Consider the following 17,118-nt stretch of genomic DNA (forward strand, 5'->3'; position numbering starts at 1 on the left):
GCCCGGCGGCTCTCTCGCAAGACTTAGGACGCGGTGGGCGGGGGGGGGGGGGGCAGAGGCGGCGTAAGGGAAAGGTGAGGCTGGTAGGCATCTGGGCATGCTGGAGGGAGGCCGGCCTGGAACACTCTGAGGCCAAATATTCGAACCCAAGAGCGGGAGCTGCTGGTGCGGCCTCGGCGGCGACTTCTGTCTTCCAGCGCTCAGCCGACTGTGAATCCAGGACCACAAGTACCCTTCTTGGCTTGGAGGACCGGCGGACCCTTCTCAAGTCTTGGCTGGATAGAAGGATGTGCAGACCTTCACATCTGATTACTATTAACTCTTTTTATTTAATTTGTAAAGCTATGTACTGGCTGTGTGAGTTTTCAAGGCGGTAGTACGGTACGTTGCGCTTTCTGTCGAATTTAGGTTCATCGGTCTGACTTTCACGTAAGTGTATATAAAGTCATTTTTGCAGCAGGCACCTTCCGGAGGGATGGGGGTACAATTCGGCAGCTATGCTGACCCTTTGCTGTAGGACCGATGATCACTTGGCACCTTCCCTGAAGCGCTGCCTTGTAACGCGGAGTGCTTGTTTAGAAGGTGGGTGCGTGGGAGAGGAAAAGCTCCGATTCTGAAATTGTGCTGTACACACAACTCTTGCCCACGCAAGAGTTGTGTGTACACCACACAACTTCTTCTTAGCCTGACCAACAGCACAAAGCGAATTCATCTTAAGGCATCAAAATCCTATTTGCGCAAATGATGATGTTTGAGTAAAGAAGTCAAGACCGCCCTGTTTTTTACACACTGGTCCTAGGTAACCTGTTTTTCCCTTTTTAAATAGTTTGTGATATAATCTGGAGAAGTCCGATGTTTCTATTAACATTTGGATTCTGTTGTAAATCTGAGGCTTTGCTATAAAGAAGGCATAAAATAGAAAATTTATTTATTTTATGCATATTTTATTTTTCTATAGGTAGGGATAGGAACTTCTGTCGTAGAGGCCAAAGCACAATGGTAACCACAATAGTTGGGGAACCTGCTTTTTAGGAAGGCAGGAATTCTGATTCTGGCAGTAAAATGTTGCGAGTCATTTCTGTGTATATAATAGCAATAGCACTTAGATTTATAGACTTTGCATAGTACTTTACAGCCCTCTCTAAGTGATTTACAGAGTCAGCAATCTAGGTCCTCATTTTACTGACCTCAGAAGGATGGAAGGCTGAGTCAACCTTGAGCCTGGAGAGATTAGACTAAACTAAAATAAAACTTAAGATAGGTACCCATGATCAAAAGCACCCTAAAAATACTACAGGATTGTCTAGATTGAGTATGGTAGGTAATCAAGCTTGATAGCTCATTCATAGCCTTATAATAAACTTATTTAAAGAGTGCCCATCTTTTCCATGTTATGTTTTATAATATAGTTCTGTTTTATCAATTCTTTATATGTATGTGTGTGTGTGAATTGATAAAACACAAAATATGTTTTATATAAATAAGGCTGTATATACAATACACATTTTTATTTAGATTTTACTCTTATTTACAGTTTAGTATATATCCAGAGTGTTTGCCACACATAATTATCCCATGCATTATAATTGGAAATACACTGAATATTTTTGGCAAATAAAAGTTACACAATTTATATTCACTGTCAACATATTTTATTGCTTTTAGATGCTAGTTATGCCTGCAGTCAAATGTTGACTTTCTGTTGCAAAATTGCAAACAGGAGACCAGTCTTGTTTCTAGAAACTAGTGCTCTGCCACTGAACAATGGCTCCTCCAGAAGGAAAACATCTCTCAGTATGTGCTGTGTAACAGGATTAGGCAAGTTAGAACCTATGGACAGAGTTTTTTCGAAGCCAGCTCAGCTTAAAAAATGTGTTAAGCCACTTGAATGAGCCCGGAGTTATTCCAGTTGTCCATAAAGACATAAATTTATCCTGTGTAAAGGGGTCTCCTGTGTAAAAGGTATTGATTTAAATCAATATTTCAAGGGATTCATTTGAATCAATATTTAAAGGGATTGATTTAAATTGATATTTAAATGACAATACAGGATGTTCTGGAACTGATTGAATCTCTTGCTTGTTTAATCTTTTGTGTGTGCTTCTTTCTTTACAAAAAAATTAAATATGTGATTTATATGTTTTTTTGCTTTATACTTTTTTGCTATATGCCAGCAGTCTCCAACCTTTCCATGCATGGGCATGCGTGCACAGTTCAACTTGCACAAGTTGAGCTATGCATGTGTGCACACGTGCTGGTCTGCTGCTTGCGCAAATCGAGCTGCATGCTGACCCAACTGCCCACCGCTCATGTGACCCAGTTCCAAATAGTCCATGGCCCGGTACTGGGACACAGCTTTTGGGTTGGGGACCTCTGCTATATGCCACCTGAGTAATTTGTTCTGAGATGTGGGAGCATATAAAGTTGATAAATAAATTGTGTAAACTGATAGCTGTTTCCTGGATCTTTTTACTGTGAATCCTATATACTGCATTATTTATATGTTTTATTTTTTAGATTTTTTAAAATCCCACCTTTATTACTTTATAAATAACTCAAGGTGGTGAATATACCTAATACTCCTTTTTCCTCCTATTTTCCCCACAACTAAAATTCAGTGAGGTGAGCTGGGTTGAGAAAGAGTGACAGCCCCAAAGTTATCCAGCTGGCTTTCATGCCAAGGGTAGGACTAGGGCTCACAGTCTCCTGGTTTCTAGGCCAGCACCTAAACTATTTGGCTGTCTATATTAAGTTGGGGGGGGGGGGTGTTGTGATTTATTAGCATGGAAATTTTATTGTATATTTTTGTTACTGTAAACAAGAAAGAGTCTAGAATGATTCAATGGCATTCAATGGGGGTGATGTAGGTGTCTATTGAAATTTGGCCAGATTCTAGCCTTAATGAAGGGTTTACACAGCATCGGGTATGCCAATCAGCCTTAAAAGGGCTACATTATGCTATTTTTAAAATGTATATCATAGATCAAACATCTCATGGCTCTACGTGGTACCTTAATAGTTGGCAGAATATTCTGATTCTGAAATTGCATTTGTGAGACTTGGAGCCCAGAGAGAATGGTCCTTATCTGTTTATTTCAGGTCAGCGCCTGAAACGGTGATGGTGCTGAAGGAGTGCTACTTAAAACTGGTTCTTGAAGCTCAGGCCATTTGCGACCTTCTCTGCTGACTTCCCACAAGCCAGAAGGGAATGTCACAAGTTGCTCTGGTCAATCTCTCCCATAGCAATGCACCATGGCCTTCTTCCTTGGGCCTCTCTGCATTTGTACATATGAACCCACCTCCCAACTCATATATATCCTGTGTTGAGCCTCCCAGGATCCCTCTGATCCTGGGGTGGATTCCGCAGGGGTGGGTTCCTGCCAGTTCTTATCTCTTCTATAGAAGAAGTTCCACAAATCTACAGTGCCGTTTAGAACCGGTTCCAACTCCCTCCCCCCGCCTGTCCGCACATCATCAAGATGAAGAGCAAGAGGAGGAATTCTGAGTTGAAGTCCACAAGTCTTAAAGCTGTCAAGTTTGAACAACCCTGGGGTTTTTTTTCTAAAGGGTTAGGGGTGCAAGGGTCTTGTAACTTGACAGCTTTAAGACTTGCGTGCTTCAATGCCAGAGTTCCTGAGCCAACATGACTGGAGGAGGAATTCTGGGAGTTGAAGATCACAAATCTTAAAGCTGTCAAGTTTGAACAACCCTGGGGTTTGTTTTTCTAAAGGGTTAGGGGTGCAAGGGTCTTGTAGCTTGACAGCTTTAAGACTTGCGTGCTTCAAATGCCAGAGTTTCTGAGCCAACATTTTGGTTGCTAAGCAAGCGTGTTGTTAAGTGAGTTTCACCACATTTTACAACTTGGCCACGCCCACCCAGTCACATCGCTGGCAAGCCACTCCTACCTGGTCACATGGCCAGCAACGCACTCCCACAAAGCAAGCCACACCTACAGAAGAGGTTCTAAAAATTTTTGAAACCCACCACTGCCCTGCAGTATCCCTGTAATTCTTTATTGGAGACTCCTGCTGATACACACTTAATAATCTGTGTCTTGCGGTTATAGTGGTAACTGATATTGCCTGAATTGCCATCATTTAGCAATATAGTCGTGAAAGATTGTAGTTGGTGATCACATTGCTTAGTGATGCAATCACTAAGGGAAATGGAAGTCTAATCTATTTCTCCCAAAGAGTTGATGAAAAACATTTTAAAAATAGGATATAAATATATTTGTTTCTTTCTGTACCCAGGGAGTGGGGAACATGTTTTGTATTACAACGTAGAGACACTTTCAGTAAGTTCCACTTCTCTTCAGATTATATGCAATTTTTGCATTGGGTAAATGGATAGATTTGTTGCACCCATTGGACTTTGTGAATAACCTTCCATTGGCAGTCATGTGAGAGCCTCCATATTGACAGCACCCAAATGGGTGCATACATCAGTACATCTACTGTGCAAGATGTTTAGGTGGATATTCCATACCTAATGAATTGAAATACACCACTGTTCACATATAACTGATGTTTTTGGGATTGATCCCTTTCTCCTGCCTACAAAATACTAATCCTATAACAGCACGAGGTAATGCTAATTAAACAATGAGATCGTTTGGCATTTTCACGTGCTGTACTAAGCTTTATCCTTCCACAAGCACTCTCCAGATGCATTCCATTTCAGGTTCTCCATTTCCAAGTAATAAAAAAGCTGCAATAGAATATGCTTATCCTCATGAAATTCCCCCCTGCAGTCAGTTGGAATAACTAGAATAAACGAGAACAGCATAGTATTTCCTCATTAAGACAAAGGAACTTCGGCCGCGCAGCCTTGCTCAACCCTCTGCCAGTGGGCCGAGTTGGCTTCGCGCGCTTTCTTCTCCCGGGCGTCGCTGCAGATCAGTTGAAGCTAGTGCGGCCATCTTGCTCCCCCTGGTGTCTCCCCATCGGTACTGCAAGACTCCCGGGCTGTCTTTTGTGTAGCGCGACCCACCCGTGGAGAGTGAACAATGAACGCGGGACAGGCGCCGCCGTCTACCCAGTCGGTGGCTTGATTATGCGAGCGAGTAGAAACTGGAGGCTCCTTCTTGCTGTCCCTCGCGGCACCATGCGCGGAAGCCCTGAATGCAGGACGGGCATCCGTTGAAAGACATTGAGTGCCAGGCGAGGGGTGGCCGGGGGCGAGTCATGGGCGGCGCGCGAGCGCGGGTGCTCAGCTTGTGCCTCAGCCTCTGCTCGTTGGCATTGCTCGTCACGGCAATTTTCACCGACCACTGGTACGAAACTGATCCCCGGCGCCACCGGGAGAGTTGCGAGGACCGCGCCGGCAGCGCCCACTCCCCCGACCAACGCCGCCGACTCCTGCCGCTGCCGCACCTGCCCCTGCGGGATGCCAAGCCACGGGTCCCCCGCGGAGGCAGTGCGGAGGCAGTTCCTCCCACCGGGAACCGGCTGCTGCAGCTAGAGAACTGGAGAACGCTCCTGGGGCTCCGGTGGCTGCAATCTCGGTGCGGCCGGCCGCTCTTCGCCACTTACGCGGGTCTCTGGAGGAAATGCTACTTCTTAGGGGTTGACCAAGATCTGGATAACCTACTGGACAGAGGTGAGGGGGCGATCTCGGGCGGGGTTTTGCAGCTTGCATTCTTCTTTTCCTCGGTTACCATCTCAAAGTGCATCTTCTCAGCCCCTGCCAACTGTCAAATAGAACAGGCCCCACCATGTCTTCACTATATGGATGCATGGTGTCACATGATATATGCATATGTCTTTTGATATATGTGTATTTTTCTTTTGTATATGCACCTCCTTTTGTCCCCCCAAAGTCTGTCACTCCACACCATAATTATGTGAATTCCATCCTGAAAGCTCCTGGGTCTAGAATGAATAATCTCTCACAGCTGTTACTATAATGCACTTGTCATCTCCAGGTCACAACTCCTGAGAACACATACAAACACGCCTCTTGACAGCACATCTAGTGCCATCATCACACAAAATCATTAATCATGGCATTGTCTCTTTGTTCTTTCACTTCTTTCCTTTTACATTGTTACAGTTGTTGGTTATCATCACTGTGCTAGTCATTGTCCTCAATAGTCCTCTTCTGTCCTGCAATGCTGCCCATAACTTTCTTGAATACTAGTTGTGCTTTCCACCCTTCTCCTATTTTTCTCACAGTTTTCTGCAAATGTAATATTAGATGGATGAATGGAAGAAAAAGAAATCTTGATGACTTATGTGGATATAGTCTTAAGTGCATTTATCACCAATAGAGTGCATTTTATTAGTGACCAAGGAGCAGGAGAATGCATACTAATTTCGTAAGCATTATTATGTTCATCTGTTAATTTGTAATAATCACACAAAGTACGCAATGAATCCATAGTCTTCATCAACGTCTCAGTGACTAAACCCCATGAATTAGCTTGCTTCATTCTATACCTCTTTCTTTCCCATGCATTATGTCTCTTCATAATCTGTATAGTATGTAGTAGTAACCTTAAGTTCACTAAGCAATTATTCAGCATGCCACAGCATCTAGTTTGGGTAGCTACCAATCTGTTTCGAAATTCCCAAAACAGAGTAATACATAAGACATCTGTTATAACAGTGAATATTTTCTCTTCAATATGCAAGGACCATCCACTGGTTACCATTTCTTTTATTTCATTGCACATCTTTTAGGCTGTGCTTCAAGAGTATCCCTTCATTCTGGAAATGCTGTGGATCCATTACACCTAATAAAACAAAGGCAAGATGACCTCTTTTTGATACATAATGGTCTGTCTTGCATAGATGACGTTTTTCCTTCAGCTGATAGAGACTACTAATCATGTTTCTAAAATAATAGAACACATATCTTCTTCACCCCAGAAACTAGCATTTTGACTTTTTGCTTTTCTGTTTATATTTCCAGGAGGAAAACTCTCATGTCCTCTATATTTTATATATAAACATTTTACATGAGGCATCCTCCCAAGTTGTCATACTAGCTCTGTACCAATGTCCCCAGACAGAGCAAATGGACTTTCAAAATAGCAAAAGCTATTTACATTATTTTACACTCTAAACTTTCAGTCACTTAATATGGAAAGGATGTTTATTTTATAACAGATAGCTCAGTTAAAGTGTTCACTCAGAATGCAACTCTTGTTGAACTAAAATGCATATTCCCAATAATACACAATCCTGAATGGATTATTGGGAAGGAATCAAATAAAGAAAACTTGTTTATTCAAAACTCTTGAAAAAGTGTCCATGATTCTGACAATTAATTCCAAGAAGATATTGTATATCTGAAAAAAATTAAGAAGGCACTGGAGCATCTCTGTTGTCATTCTAGTTGACCAATTGTGTAGTAATATTGTGTAGTAGAAAATTATTCATAAATTCATAAACATTAAAAGCAAAAAACAAAGTGTTTTTTTAAATGAAAACTGTCTTATCAAAGATTATCCCAAAAGACAGGTAGAAATAAATGGGTAAAAAAAAATCTTACATGGGGGCTTTTAAATTGGAATAACAAACTAAGAAAATTAAGCTTCAAGTAAATTTCATATCTAAAGTCAAAACTGAATTGGGAAAAACGCATTGTTATATTTCCAGTTTTTAAAAAAGAGTCATTTATGGCCAGTGTAAGTTGGTTAAGAAGTCAGAAACCAAACCAGGTGAAGACATAATTGAGATTTTAGAAGGTAAAGACAAAAGAACAAATGCAGGCAGGATTAAAAGCAACAGGATAACAGGTTGCAGGCTCATTACTGTAATAATGGATGTTGTTTCCAGTAATTAGCTACTCTGAAACATACCTTACTAAACTGATATTTATCATTCCTATTAAATTACCCAGACATGTTCTGGTACTGTCAGATGTAAATGTTTACTGCCCACATGCTCTTCCTTGTAAGCAATGGAATTTTGGTGTTTCTCCACATTATTATATTCAAGTTGGGTGGTTCTGTCATTCACCTGGGCTGAATACCTGACCAGACAGCCACGTGGGTTCATCGTGCCATAGTGTCTTCCTAATTGATTTTCCTTTTGAATAGTCTTCTTTTTATAGGATAGTGTCATAACTACTGAATAACTTTTTAAAAACTAAACAGTGTTGCCACATAACTGTTATGACCCTCTGTGGCCTTTGGAGAATGAATATTGTTTTACCGAAAATCATTTGCGCTATCTCCCCTTTTAAATAGGCATTACCATTTTCAGATGCATTAATATACAGCACAACTTTTTGTATCACAAGCATAGTTAGAATTTTAGCATTCACATCTAATAAAAGTAGCCCATAAAATATAGGAAATTTCTCCAAAGAACAAAAAAAAAGTTTTTAAAAATCACATTAAATATTAATACAATATTCAAACCTTAAACAATATGATCACAAAGAATTTTATGTGATCAGATTTTTCAGTGTTGGAAGAATTTATTGTAAATTGTATACATGTACATTCAAAGCAATATACATTATACAGTTTTTCCACTGAAGTAAAATAATTTATTTAGTTCTTACCCTTCATAAGTAATCAAAGTTATTTATAGCTTGATAAATCCCAAAATTTCAGAATATAATTCAGTATCACATTCATATCTTTGAACAATGAAATTTGTTTACTATTTACAAACTGATGAATATTAGACTAAACTAGTGTCAATGTGCAGTTTCCAGAACATACAAATAAAAGTCCCTTCTTTCACATTGGACTTCTAGCATAAAGAAGATACAGCCCACTCCTTGCTAAATGTCCTCTGAAGCATCCAGTTTATTTGAAAAATAATCTTTGGTCAATTTAGTCTCATTTTAAAAATATGCAATATTAATATAACATTATTTAAGACTGTAACCTATTGTTTTGTTTTGTTAGAAAAGAACATTTCCATCGCAACATGGTTCTTAAATTGTAAAGACAAAAACGACAAAACTTATATAAGTTTCTTACAAAAAGAAGAATTTCAAAACCATTTTCTAATGGTTTCTAATTAGTTTAGAAATTTCAGACGCAGCTAGTATGTCAGGACTAATTTTAATTGCATATATTTGCTCTAGGTTATCTTGAAAATTGGGCTATAAATTGTTTTAATTGTACTGCATAATCAGAAACTGTGAAGTTTGTCACTCAGTTGGAGACATGCTCTCTTGTTAGCAGCAAAACTGTAAGAATGAGTAAGTGCTTTCATGCTCATAATTGGCAGAATCATTCTATAACATTTCACTACTTGTTTCTCTAGGGAGATCTTTTAATATTTATAGTCAGCCAAACCAAAGAACAAAAGGAAATACTCCACCCTACTGCCACAGAAGCTGGGACTTCTCAAATCCATTCTACTTGTGATTATTTTATGCATCTTTTATAAAATTTCAGATAATTTTCCATGCTGTATTAACGTGTCTTGACAGAAAATGGTAACTACCAACATATTGCATAAATCAGATTATTTCCAGAGTAAGCTCTTCTATTTGATAAACAGGATTTGCATTTGAGGCACTATTGACTAATGTTTGCTACTATATTTGGCAACTAGAGATCTTAATTCAGCATGTCTATTAAATTATTGTTTTAAAACAAATATTATTTTTATTACATCAGGATATTTAAATGATTATCTCCTTTTCACAGAAATCTACCTATCAGCTATAATCACCTTCAGCAGTCCTTTTTTTTATTTTTGCCAGAAAGGAAACATGAAACTATGAAACAAAAGTTTTTTTTTTAAAAAAATGACAGTACTTCTTATGTGAGGGGTGGGATGGCTCTGTGGTTAAAGACACTGAGCATGTCAGCTGAAGAGCTGGCAGTCCAGATTCAAGATCACAGCTCCATGCAATGGGGTGCCCACTTAACAGTTCAAAGGTATGCAAATGCAAGTAGATAAGTAGATACCACTTTGGAGGGATATGGCCATGCTGGCAACACAGAAATTATCTTCAGACAACGCTGGTTCCCTGGGCTAAGAAACAGAGATGAGCACTGTGCCCTACAGACATAACTGACAGGGAAACCTTTACCTTTTTATTTGTGGACCTTCTTTTTAAACAGTTGGTTTTAGATAAGTAGCTAAGATATTTTTATTGTAGCAAGCCTTTTAGTACTCTTTAAATTGGGTTTTGTCTTTATCTTTTATCCTTTACTTTCTGTACTCTCAGGTTTTACATGTTCTGGATTGTAAATTAATTTGAGAGTCAAATATAATATGCAAATATCACATTTCCAATGTGATATTTGAGGATAGCAGCATAAAAAAAAAAGATCTGGAAATCAGCACACCAATCTATGTATGAAATTCCTCTTCAGTCATTATCCATTAAATATTCAACTAAAATTGCGATGATCCTTTGAAAATAGGCCACAAGCAAATAAGGAAAAAAAAACTATTGTATAGGAGTTATAACAGTGATGCTACAAAGTGGAGATTTAAGCTGCTAAGAGACGTGGTGGTGCAGTGGTTAGAATGCAGTACTGCAGGCTACTTCTGCTAAGTGTCGGCTGACTGCAATTTGGCAGTTCGAATCTCATCAGGCTCAAGGTTGATTCAGCCTTCCATTCTTCCGAGATCAGTAAAATAGGGACCTAGATTGTTGGAGGCAATATGCTGACTCTGTAAACCGCTCAGAGAGGGCTGTGAAGCACTGTGAAGCAGTATATAAGTCTAAGTGCTATCGCTATTGCTATCTATATTGAAACATTCAATTGACTGCTTGATACTCTATCACAGCGATGGTGAACCTTTTTTGGCTTGCGTGCCATAAGGGGGAGAGCACAGGAGGATCGTGCATGGGTGTGCCGCACCCATAATGCAATGCACGACCCCCCCAGTGTCCATGCGTGCATGAGAGGCGCTCTCCCCATTTTTTGCATGCTTTTTTTGCCCTCCCCAGGCTCCAGAGGCTTTATAGGAGCCTGGGTAGGGAGAAAACAGCCTCCCCAACCTCCCGGAGGCCCTCCAGAGGCTTCAGGGACCTTCAGGAGACTTCCCTGAAGCCTCCGTAGGGCTTAAACCGACCCTACGATCAAACCGGAAGTTCGTTCCTGAACTTCCGGTTGCCCATAGGGTTGTTTTTTTGCACACCGGAGGCTTCAGGGAAGCTCCTGAAGCCTCCGGAGGGCCTGGGGGGGGGCTCTTTTCGCCCTCCCAAGGCTCTTATAAAGCCTCCGGAGCCTGGGGAGGGTGAAAAATGACTTTAGAAAAGGCTGCACACTGGCCAGCTGACAGGGCAATGCCTCGTGTGCCCTGACAAATGGTTCCGCGTGCCACCTGTGGCATGCGTGCCATAGGTTCACCATCCCGGGTTTATCACCTCCTTGCCAGTAGGGATTTTGCTTCAAAGTAATAGTAGCCTATGTGTGGACAATACGTTGCCTCCCCGCTGCTATCCCAGGGGATACATCCCTATGCACTAGGAGTTAGTGATGATCCCAGTCAAGTGGCCATCTTTGCTTCTCAACTACTATTTTTTAAATCTATTTGAGGAAAAAGTAAATACCAATTCTGTGAGGTCCAGGCCAGTCATTTCTGTCTTTTTTTACATCTCCCCCTCTATAGTGGGTTGGGGGAAAAGTTAAAAAGTAAATAAAATAAGATGGAATTCCTAGAATAGGCCGATTTATGACTAGATAACCTAGTTTAGCCTGGAAATTACAGGCTAGTATTTAGCAGTTTCCGAACCCAATGCTGGCTTACTATTGTATAATATGTCCCATTAAACAATTGCATAAGTTTTATGAATACAATAATAAATTATGATTTTTCTTTTAGGTCTCAATACCGGCTTATTGATTTTATTTGCTTACGTACAGAATTTATAACTTGCCCCAGTAAAATTTGGGCAGTGTACAAGTTCTAATATGAAAAATATAATAATAAATACCCAAATGCCAAACAATAGCAAAATCAAAAATTAATAACAAAAAAAGCAAAGATAAAATTCAAGATAGGCATCACAGTCATTGGTGGGAAAATGCAGAAGGACTATAATTAAAAAGATGATGGTAGTCCCTACCCCTTCATATAAATTCTTTGAAGGCTATTACTTTGTAAACATTTCAATTTCACAATTCACAGTCTCATTTGGAAGCATCCCATTTACTGGATTTCTCTATATTAAAAAGTGATCATCCAGATAACAGTTCAGAATTATTTATTAAATATTTCTTTGTTTTCTAAAGGTATTGCTCAAAGATGTACATCAATCAAGTATCACTTTGCCACACCAATAAGACGCTTATGGAACATCCCTATCAATTTAACAAAGATTATCCAGCAGGATGAATGGCACTTATTACGTAAGTACTTGTGCATTTAGGGGTTGAACTTGTGTGGTCTTTTTAATATGATGTACTCCATTGATATAGGACAGGTTACAAATGTGAAAATAAATATTAGTACACAATGTTACCTATTCTAAGGTTATAGCATTCAAACAAAAAGTATTGCACACCAGTTTTGGAAATGTCATATTTTATAAACAAAGCGCCATCCTGTCAGCTTATTAAATAAAGTTTAACAAATATAGATGTAGCAAAATTTCCTTTTAGAGTAGGGTGGAATAACTTTTTGATAGCAAAAGGCTACTGTGTTTCTTTTGGGTCAAAAGAAAATAAGGGTCTTATTTTCTTATGACCCACCCGAAATATGGCCTTTGTTTTATTGCTGTGTGTCTTATTATTTTGGAGGTGCAGATGGTGAGCGTGGGACTGCATGTCCCGTTGCCCCTGACGCTTCCTGTTCCTATTCTTCACTTCTTTCAATGGATGCCCGCCCTGACGTGTCCCGCCACTGCCCTGCGTTGGGTTGGGTTTTCTTCATCAGCGGGATGATCTGGGGAGTGAGAGATTTAGTAAGCCTGGGGTGACATGGGGTAGTTTCTCCAGTGAAGCACCTGATTTATCCCCAGAGGTGAGCATTTCACTCTTCACCGCCTCTTTGCCCCGGTTTGGAAGCTGCAAAGGAAGCCTGCTATGCCCGGCAAGGGGAGGGGGGAGAAGAGATGCCAAAAGCCATGTCTCGCTCCACACCTCTCACTTCTCCCCCACACCACCTGCCACCCCTCTTGCTAAAGAGATAGCAGGGAAAGGAAGCAGCCAGGATTCTGTTGCCATTGGGATGGGGTGGGAGGTGTTGGACCGCAAGACGTGTGTCCTACTTGCAGCTGTCACGTTCCTCGCCATTTTGTCCAAGAAAGCACCTTGTAAAAAAAACCTCACGAGGTGAAGAAAAACAAATCAGAAGATGTGTCCATCACTTTTCTTTTATTAAAATTGACAAGAAATAACAGCCCCATGACCTGGTAATTATTTATCATTAAAGTGTCATATTACATTTAACATGCATGTATTCCTCAACTTTACTACTATTTATTTAACAACTGTTCGAATTTATGATGGTGCTGAAGGAAGTGACTTGTGACTAGTCCTCATACTGTATTTGTGACTTGCAGCATCCTGAGGTCTTATGACCACCATTTGTGACCCAGGGGTCTTCCAGCAAGCAAAGTCAATGGGGGGAAACAACATTATTTGCTTAATGACTATAATTTCCTTAATGACCATTGCAAAAAAAGGTTGCAGTTGGGCACAGCTCACTTAAATTACCATATCACATAGCAATGGATGTTCTGTTCCCTATTGTCATACCTGTAATTTATTTCTAGGAATGTGCATGCATAAGAATGGGTTTAATGTGATTTTAATGTGTGCTGATAATTTATCCCTTCCTTATGAGAATAGATCTAAGAAGAATTACAGCAGGTTTTCTTGGCATGGCAGCAGCTGTTCTTCTCTGTGGGTGCATTGTAATTGCAGTTGGTTTCTTTTGGGAGAAAAGCCTCACACAGCATGTTGCTGGTCTTCTTTTCCTCATGTCAGGTACATTTTCTTTTTTGTCAGCTAGTTTTTAAATGTAATTATTCTGTTTTTACTGCTAGAACTGGGAAGAGTAACATGGGGGGCTTTTTACTTCAGATGCCAAAATAATTTGACTACCCACTTGAAAGTGAAAGGGTAAGAGGAATATTTATCCTCTTGAAAGACTATGAAAAGCCATTACAATGGTATATTTATTCTATTTATTTTTTTATTGTCTCCTTTGTGAGGTAGAGTCCTTCTCTTGCAGTCAATTCTGCAAGACTTGGGAGAAGGTTACTCTTATTTATTTTCAATACTGTGCACTGTACTTAAAAATCCTAAAGGCTGACTTGAGATTACCAGGTCACATAAGGCTGTGTAATGGTTCAGAGCTGACATTAATTTCAGTAGTACCAGAAAATAACTTCCATGAATAAATTTTTTTTACATTCTACACTAAGCAAAACATATGCCAAACAGGCTACAATTACTAGGCTAGACATGTCAGTAAATGCTGATGTTATCAAGCAAGCCTGAATTTAAACTATATCTCAGCAACTTAGAAATGAGACATGAATTATCTGTAGCAGGGGTGGGTTCCTGCCAGTTCTAACCTCTTCTATAGAAGAGGTTCCACAAATCTACAGTGCCATTTAGAACTAGTTTCAGCTCCCTCCCCCCCGCCCGTCCGCACATCATCAAGATGAAGAACGAGAGGAGGAATTCTGGGAGTTGAAGTCCACAAGTCTTAAAGCTGTCAAGTTTGAACACCCTGGTTTTTTTTCCTAAAGAGTTAGGGGTGCAAGGGTCTTGTAACTTGACAGCTTTAAGACTCGCACACTTCAATGCCAGAGTTCCTGAGCCAACATGATTGGAGGAAGAATTCTGGGAGTTGAAGTCCACAAGTCTTAAAGCTGTCAAGTTTGAACAGCCCTGGGTTTTTTTTTCCTAAAGGGTTAGGGGTTCAAGGGTCTTGTAACTTGACAGCTTTAAGACTTGCGTGCTTCAAATGCCAGAGTTTCTGAGCCAACAGTTTGGTTACTAAGCAACAGCGTTGTTAAGTGAGTTTCACCACATTTTACAAGTTGGCCATGCCCACCCAGTCACATGGCTGGCAAGCCACTCCCACCCGGTCACATGGCCGGTTGGCCACTCCCACCTGGTCACATGGCCGGCAAGCCACTCCCACAAAGCAGGCCACACCTACAGAAGATGTTCTAAAAAATTTTGAAACCCACCACTGCTCTGTAGATATAAATTATATTAGTATATGCAGAATTGGAAGTCACAGATCCTTCCCTGCCGAGAACACACAGCAAATCCTCAGGCAAGCAATTTCTACAGATCTTTCTGAATCAAAATTTCTTGTATGTGCACACCATCAAATCTGTTTTCTTCCCTATTTTCACGAGACTCTGGCAGAGTACTAAGGTAAGAAGCTGTAAATCAGCCATTTGCTATTATGCCAAGTTACAAAAGTGTAAATCAGGCTGTAGTCTTTCCTCAATATTGCAAGAGCCAGATAGTCACACTATACATAGTACTGCATATAATGTATCAAGCAATTCAATATGAAATCATCTATTTTCATAAACCTCCCCTAGCAGCTATTGATTTCTTTGCTGTGCTAGTTTATGACCTTTCACCAGTTGTCTTCTGCATTCTGATGGACTGGTAACCATTGCCTCTAGTTCCAATCCAGATTCTCAGCATAGACCCTGCAGTTATAGAACCTGCTAGTGCTGGGGCTTGGCACCCAAGTATCTTTTTTGAAAAAACATGATTCATCTGATTTGGCTCTCAAACCTCAAACAAATTACAGAAGTATTAAATTAGGGGAGGTAGAATACAGAAATATCAAAATAAATAATTTAATAAATAAAATTACAACTATTAAACTAACTTCAATCATGAGAAAGAGCCGAGGTGGCGCAGTGGTTAAATGCAGCACTGCAGGCTACTGCTAGATCAGCAGTTCAGCGGTTCAAATCTCACCGGCTCAGGGTTGACTCAGCCTTCCATCCTTCCGAGGTGGGTAAAATGAGGACCCAGATTGTTGGGGGCAATATGCTGACTCTCTGTAAACCGCTTAGAGAGGGCTGAAAGCCCTATGAAGCGGTATATAAGTCTACTGCTATTATTCAATGAATTATACACTTTAAATAAAAAATCTTTGTATATCTTACTATTAATGTATCACAATTCTCATTTGACTACAATTATTTGAACATGCTTTTACCTCAAATCATTCATATTTTTCCTGATACAATTCTGATGAGATACATTGTGACATTATCAATGCCATTCCTGTAAGTGCAAATTCTTATCACACAATTAAAAGCTTACGTTATCTAGATTATTTTTTTGGAAATTCCTATTTCTATACATCTTGTAATTCTGTAATATGTTTCCTTTGTAGGCATCTTTTGCACTATTTCTCTCTGTACTTATGCAACAAGTATATCCTTTGACTTAAACCGCCTTCCCAAAATTATCTATGGTCTGCCTGATGATGTTGAACATGGATACAGCTGGTCTATATTCTGTGCATGGTGTAGTTTAGGACTTATAGTAGCAGCAGGATGCCTTTGTACCACTTACCCACTTATTAGCAGGACAAAGATTAGCCATCTAAAATCTACCAGAGACTCTTCTGTATGACTTATTATGGGGATCCTTTTTTTGTTTATAAGGCAACAGGAAGATACATAGGGAGCTTAATTCAGAATCCAAGCACAAACAAAACCTGAATCCTTTAAATACTGAACATTGACTTAGTAGCCAGGAAACACAAAGGACATCTATGTTTCCATGGTGGCTGATATACCAAGTTCAGACAACAAAACTGTTGTGGAACTAATGGTAATTTAGCACAATATATATGCATATGTCACAAATGAAATGGAACTATTTCTACTTGAACAAGTAAACTGTGTTGATGTTTCAATTGCTATTTGCTATCCAGTATCATGAGGTTCTGCTTAATGGCCATATAACTTGAAAATAAATAAAATGGCTTTAAAAAGATAACTTGCTATACAAGGTTAAAAAAACAAAAAGCACTGCCATATTATCCAGTCGGTAAGAATGTTACTTTATTTTAATTATATTTTATATTATTTTTGTCTTGTTAGGTGATACTTAGTCTTCTCTATTATTTTTAGTAGTTATTAGAATGATGTATGGGAGAGGTTTCAAAGATTTCTTGTATAAGAAATGAATGAATCATTTCTTTTTAGAAGAAACAGAAAGGTTCTAGAGTCGAATGACTT

The 17,118-nt window shown here is 39.7% G+C and overlaps 1 protein-coding gene across 3 annotated transcripts; it reads left to right on the forward strand.

Annotated features, from left to right (window-relative positions):
• Window positions 1-57: 57 nt before the first annotated feature.
• Window positions 58-16,830, forward strand: TMEM178A (transmembrane protein 178A). 3 transcript variants are annotated; one of them, XM_087717608.1, is made up of 4 exons: window positions 58-429; window positions 12,170-12,286; window positions 13,730-13,867; window positions 16,266-16,830. In XM_087717608.1, exons 3-4 carry the CDS (start codon window positions 13,762-13,764, stop codon window positions 16,505-16,507), a joined length of 348 nt encoding a protein of 115 aa, XP_087573734.1. In that variant the 5' UTR covers window positions 58-429; window positions 12,170-12,286; window positions 13,730-13,761; the 3' UTR covers window positions 16,508-16,830. The 3 variants fall into 3 exon arrangements, with proteins under 3 accessions (XP_087573734.1, XP_087573733.1, XP_013930148.1); XM_087717607.1 differs by having other exon boundaries at window positions 58-381; XM_014074673.2 differs by lacking the exon at window positions 58-429 and adding an exon at window positions 5,004-5,601.
• Window positions 16,831-17,118: the final 288 nt, after the last annotated feature.

This window comes from Thamnophis sirtalis, unplaced genomic scaffold (genome assembly GCF_051295495.1).
Source record: "Thamnophis sirtalis isolate CommonGarterSnake01/CBP01778 unplaced genomic scaffold, rThaSir2_p1.2 scaffold_6, whole genome shotgun sequence".
Taxonomy (NCBI): Eukaryota; Metazoa; Chordata; class Lepidosauria; order Squamata; family Natricidae; genus Thamnophis; species Thamnophis sirtalis.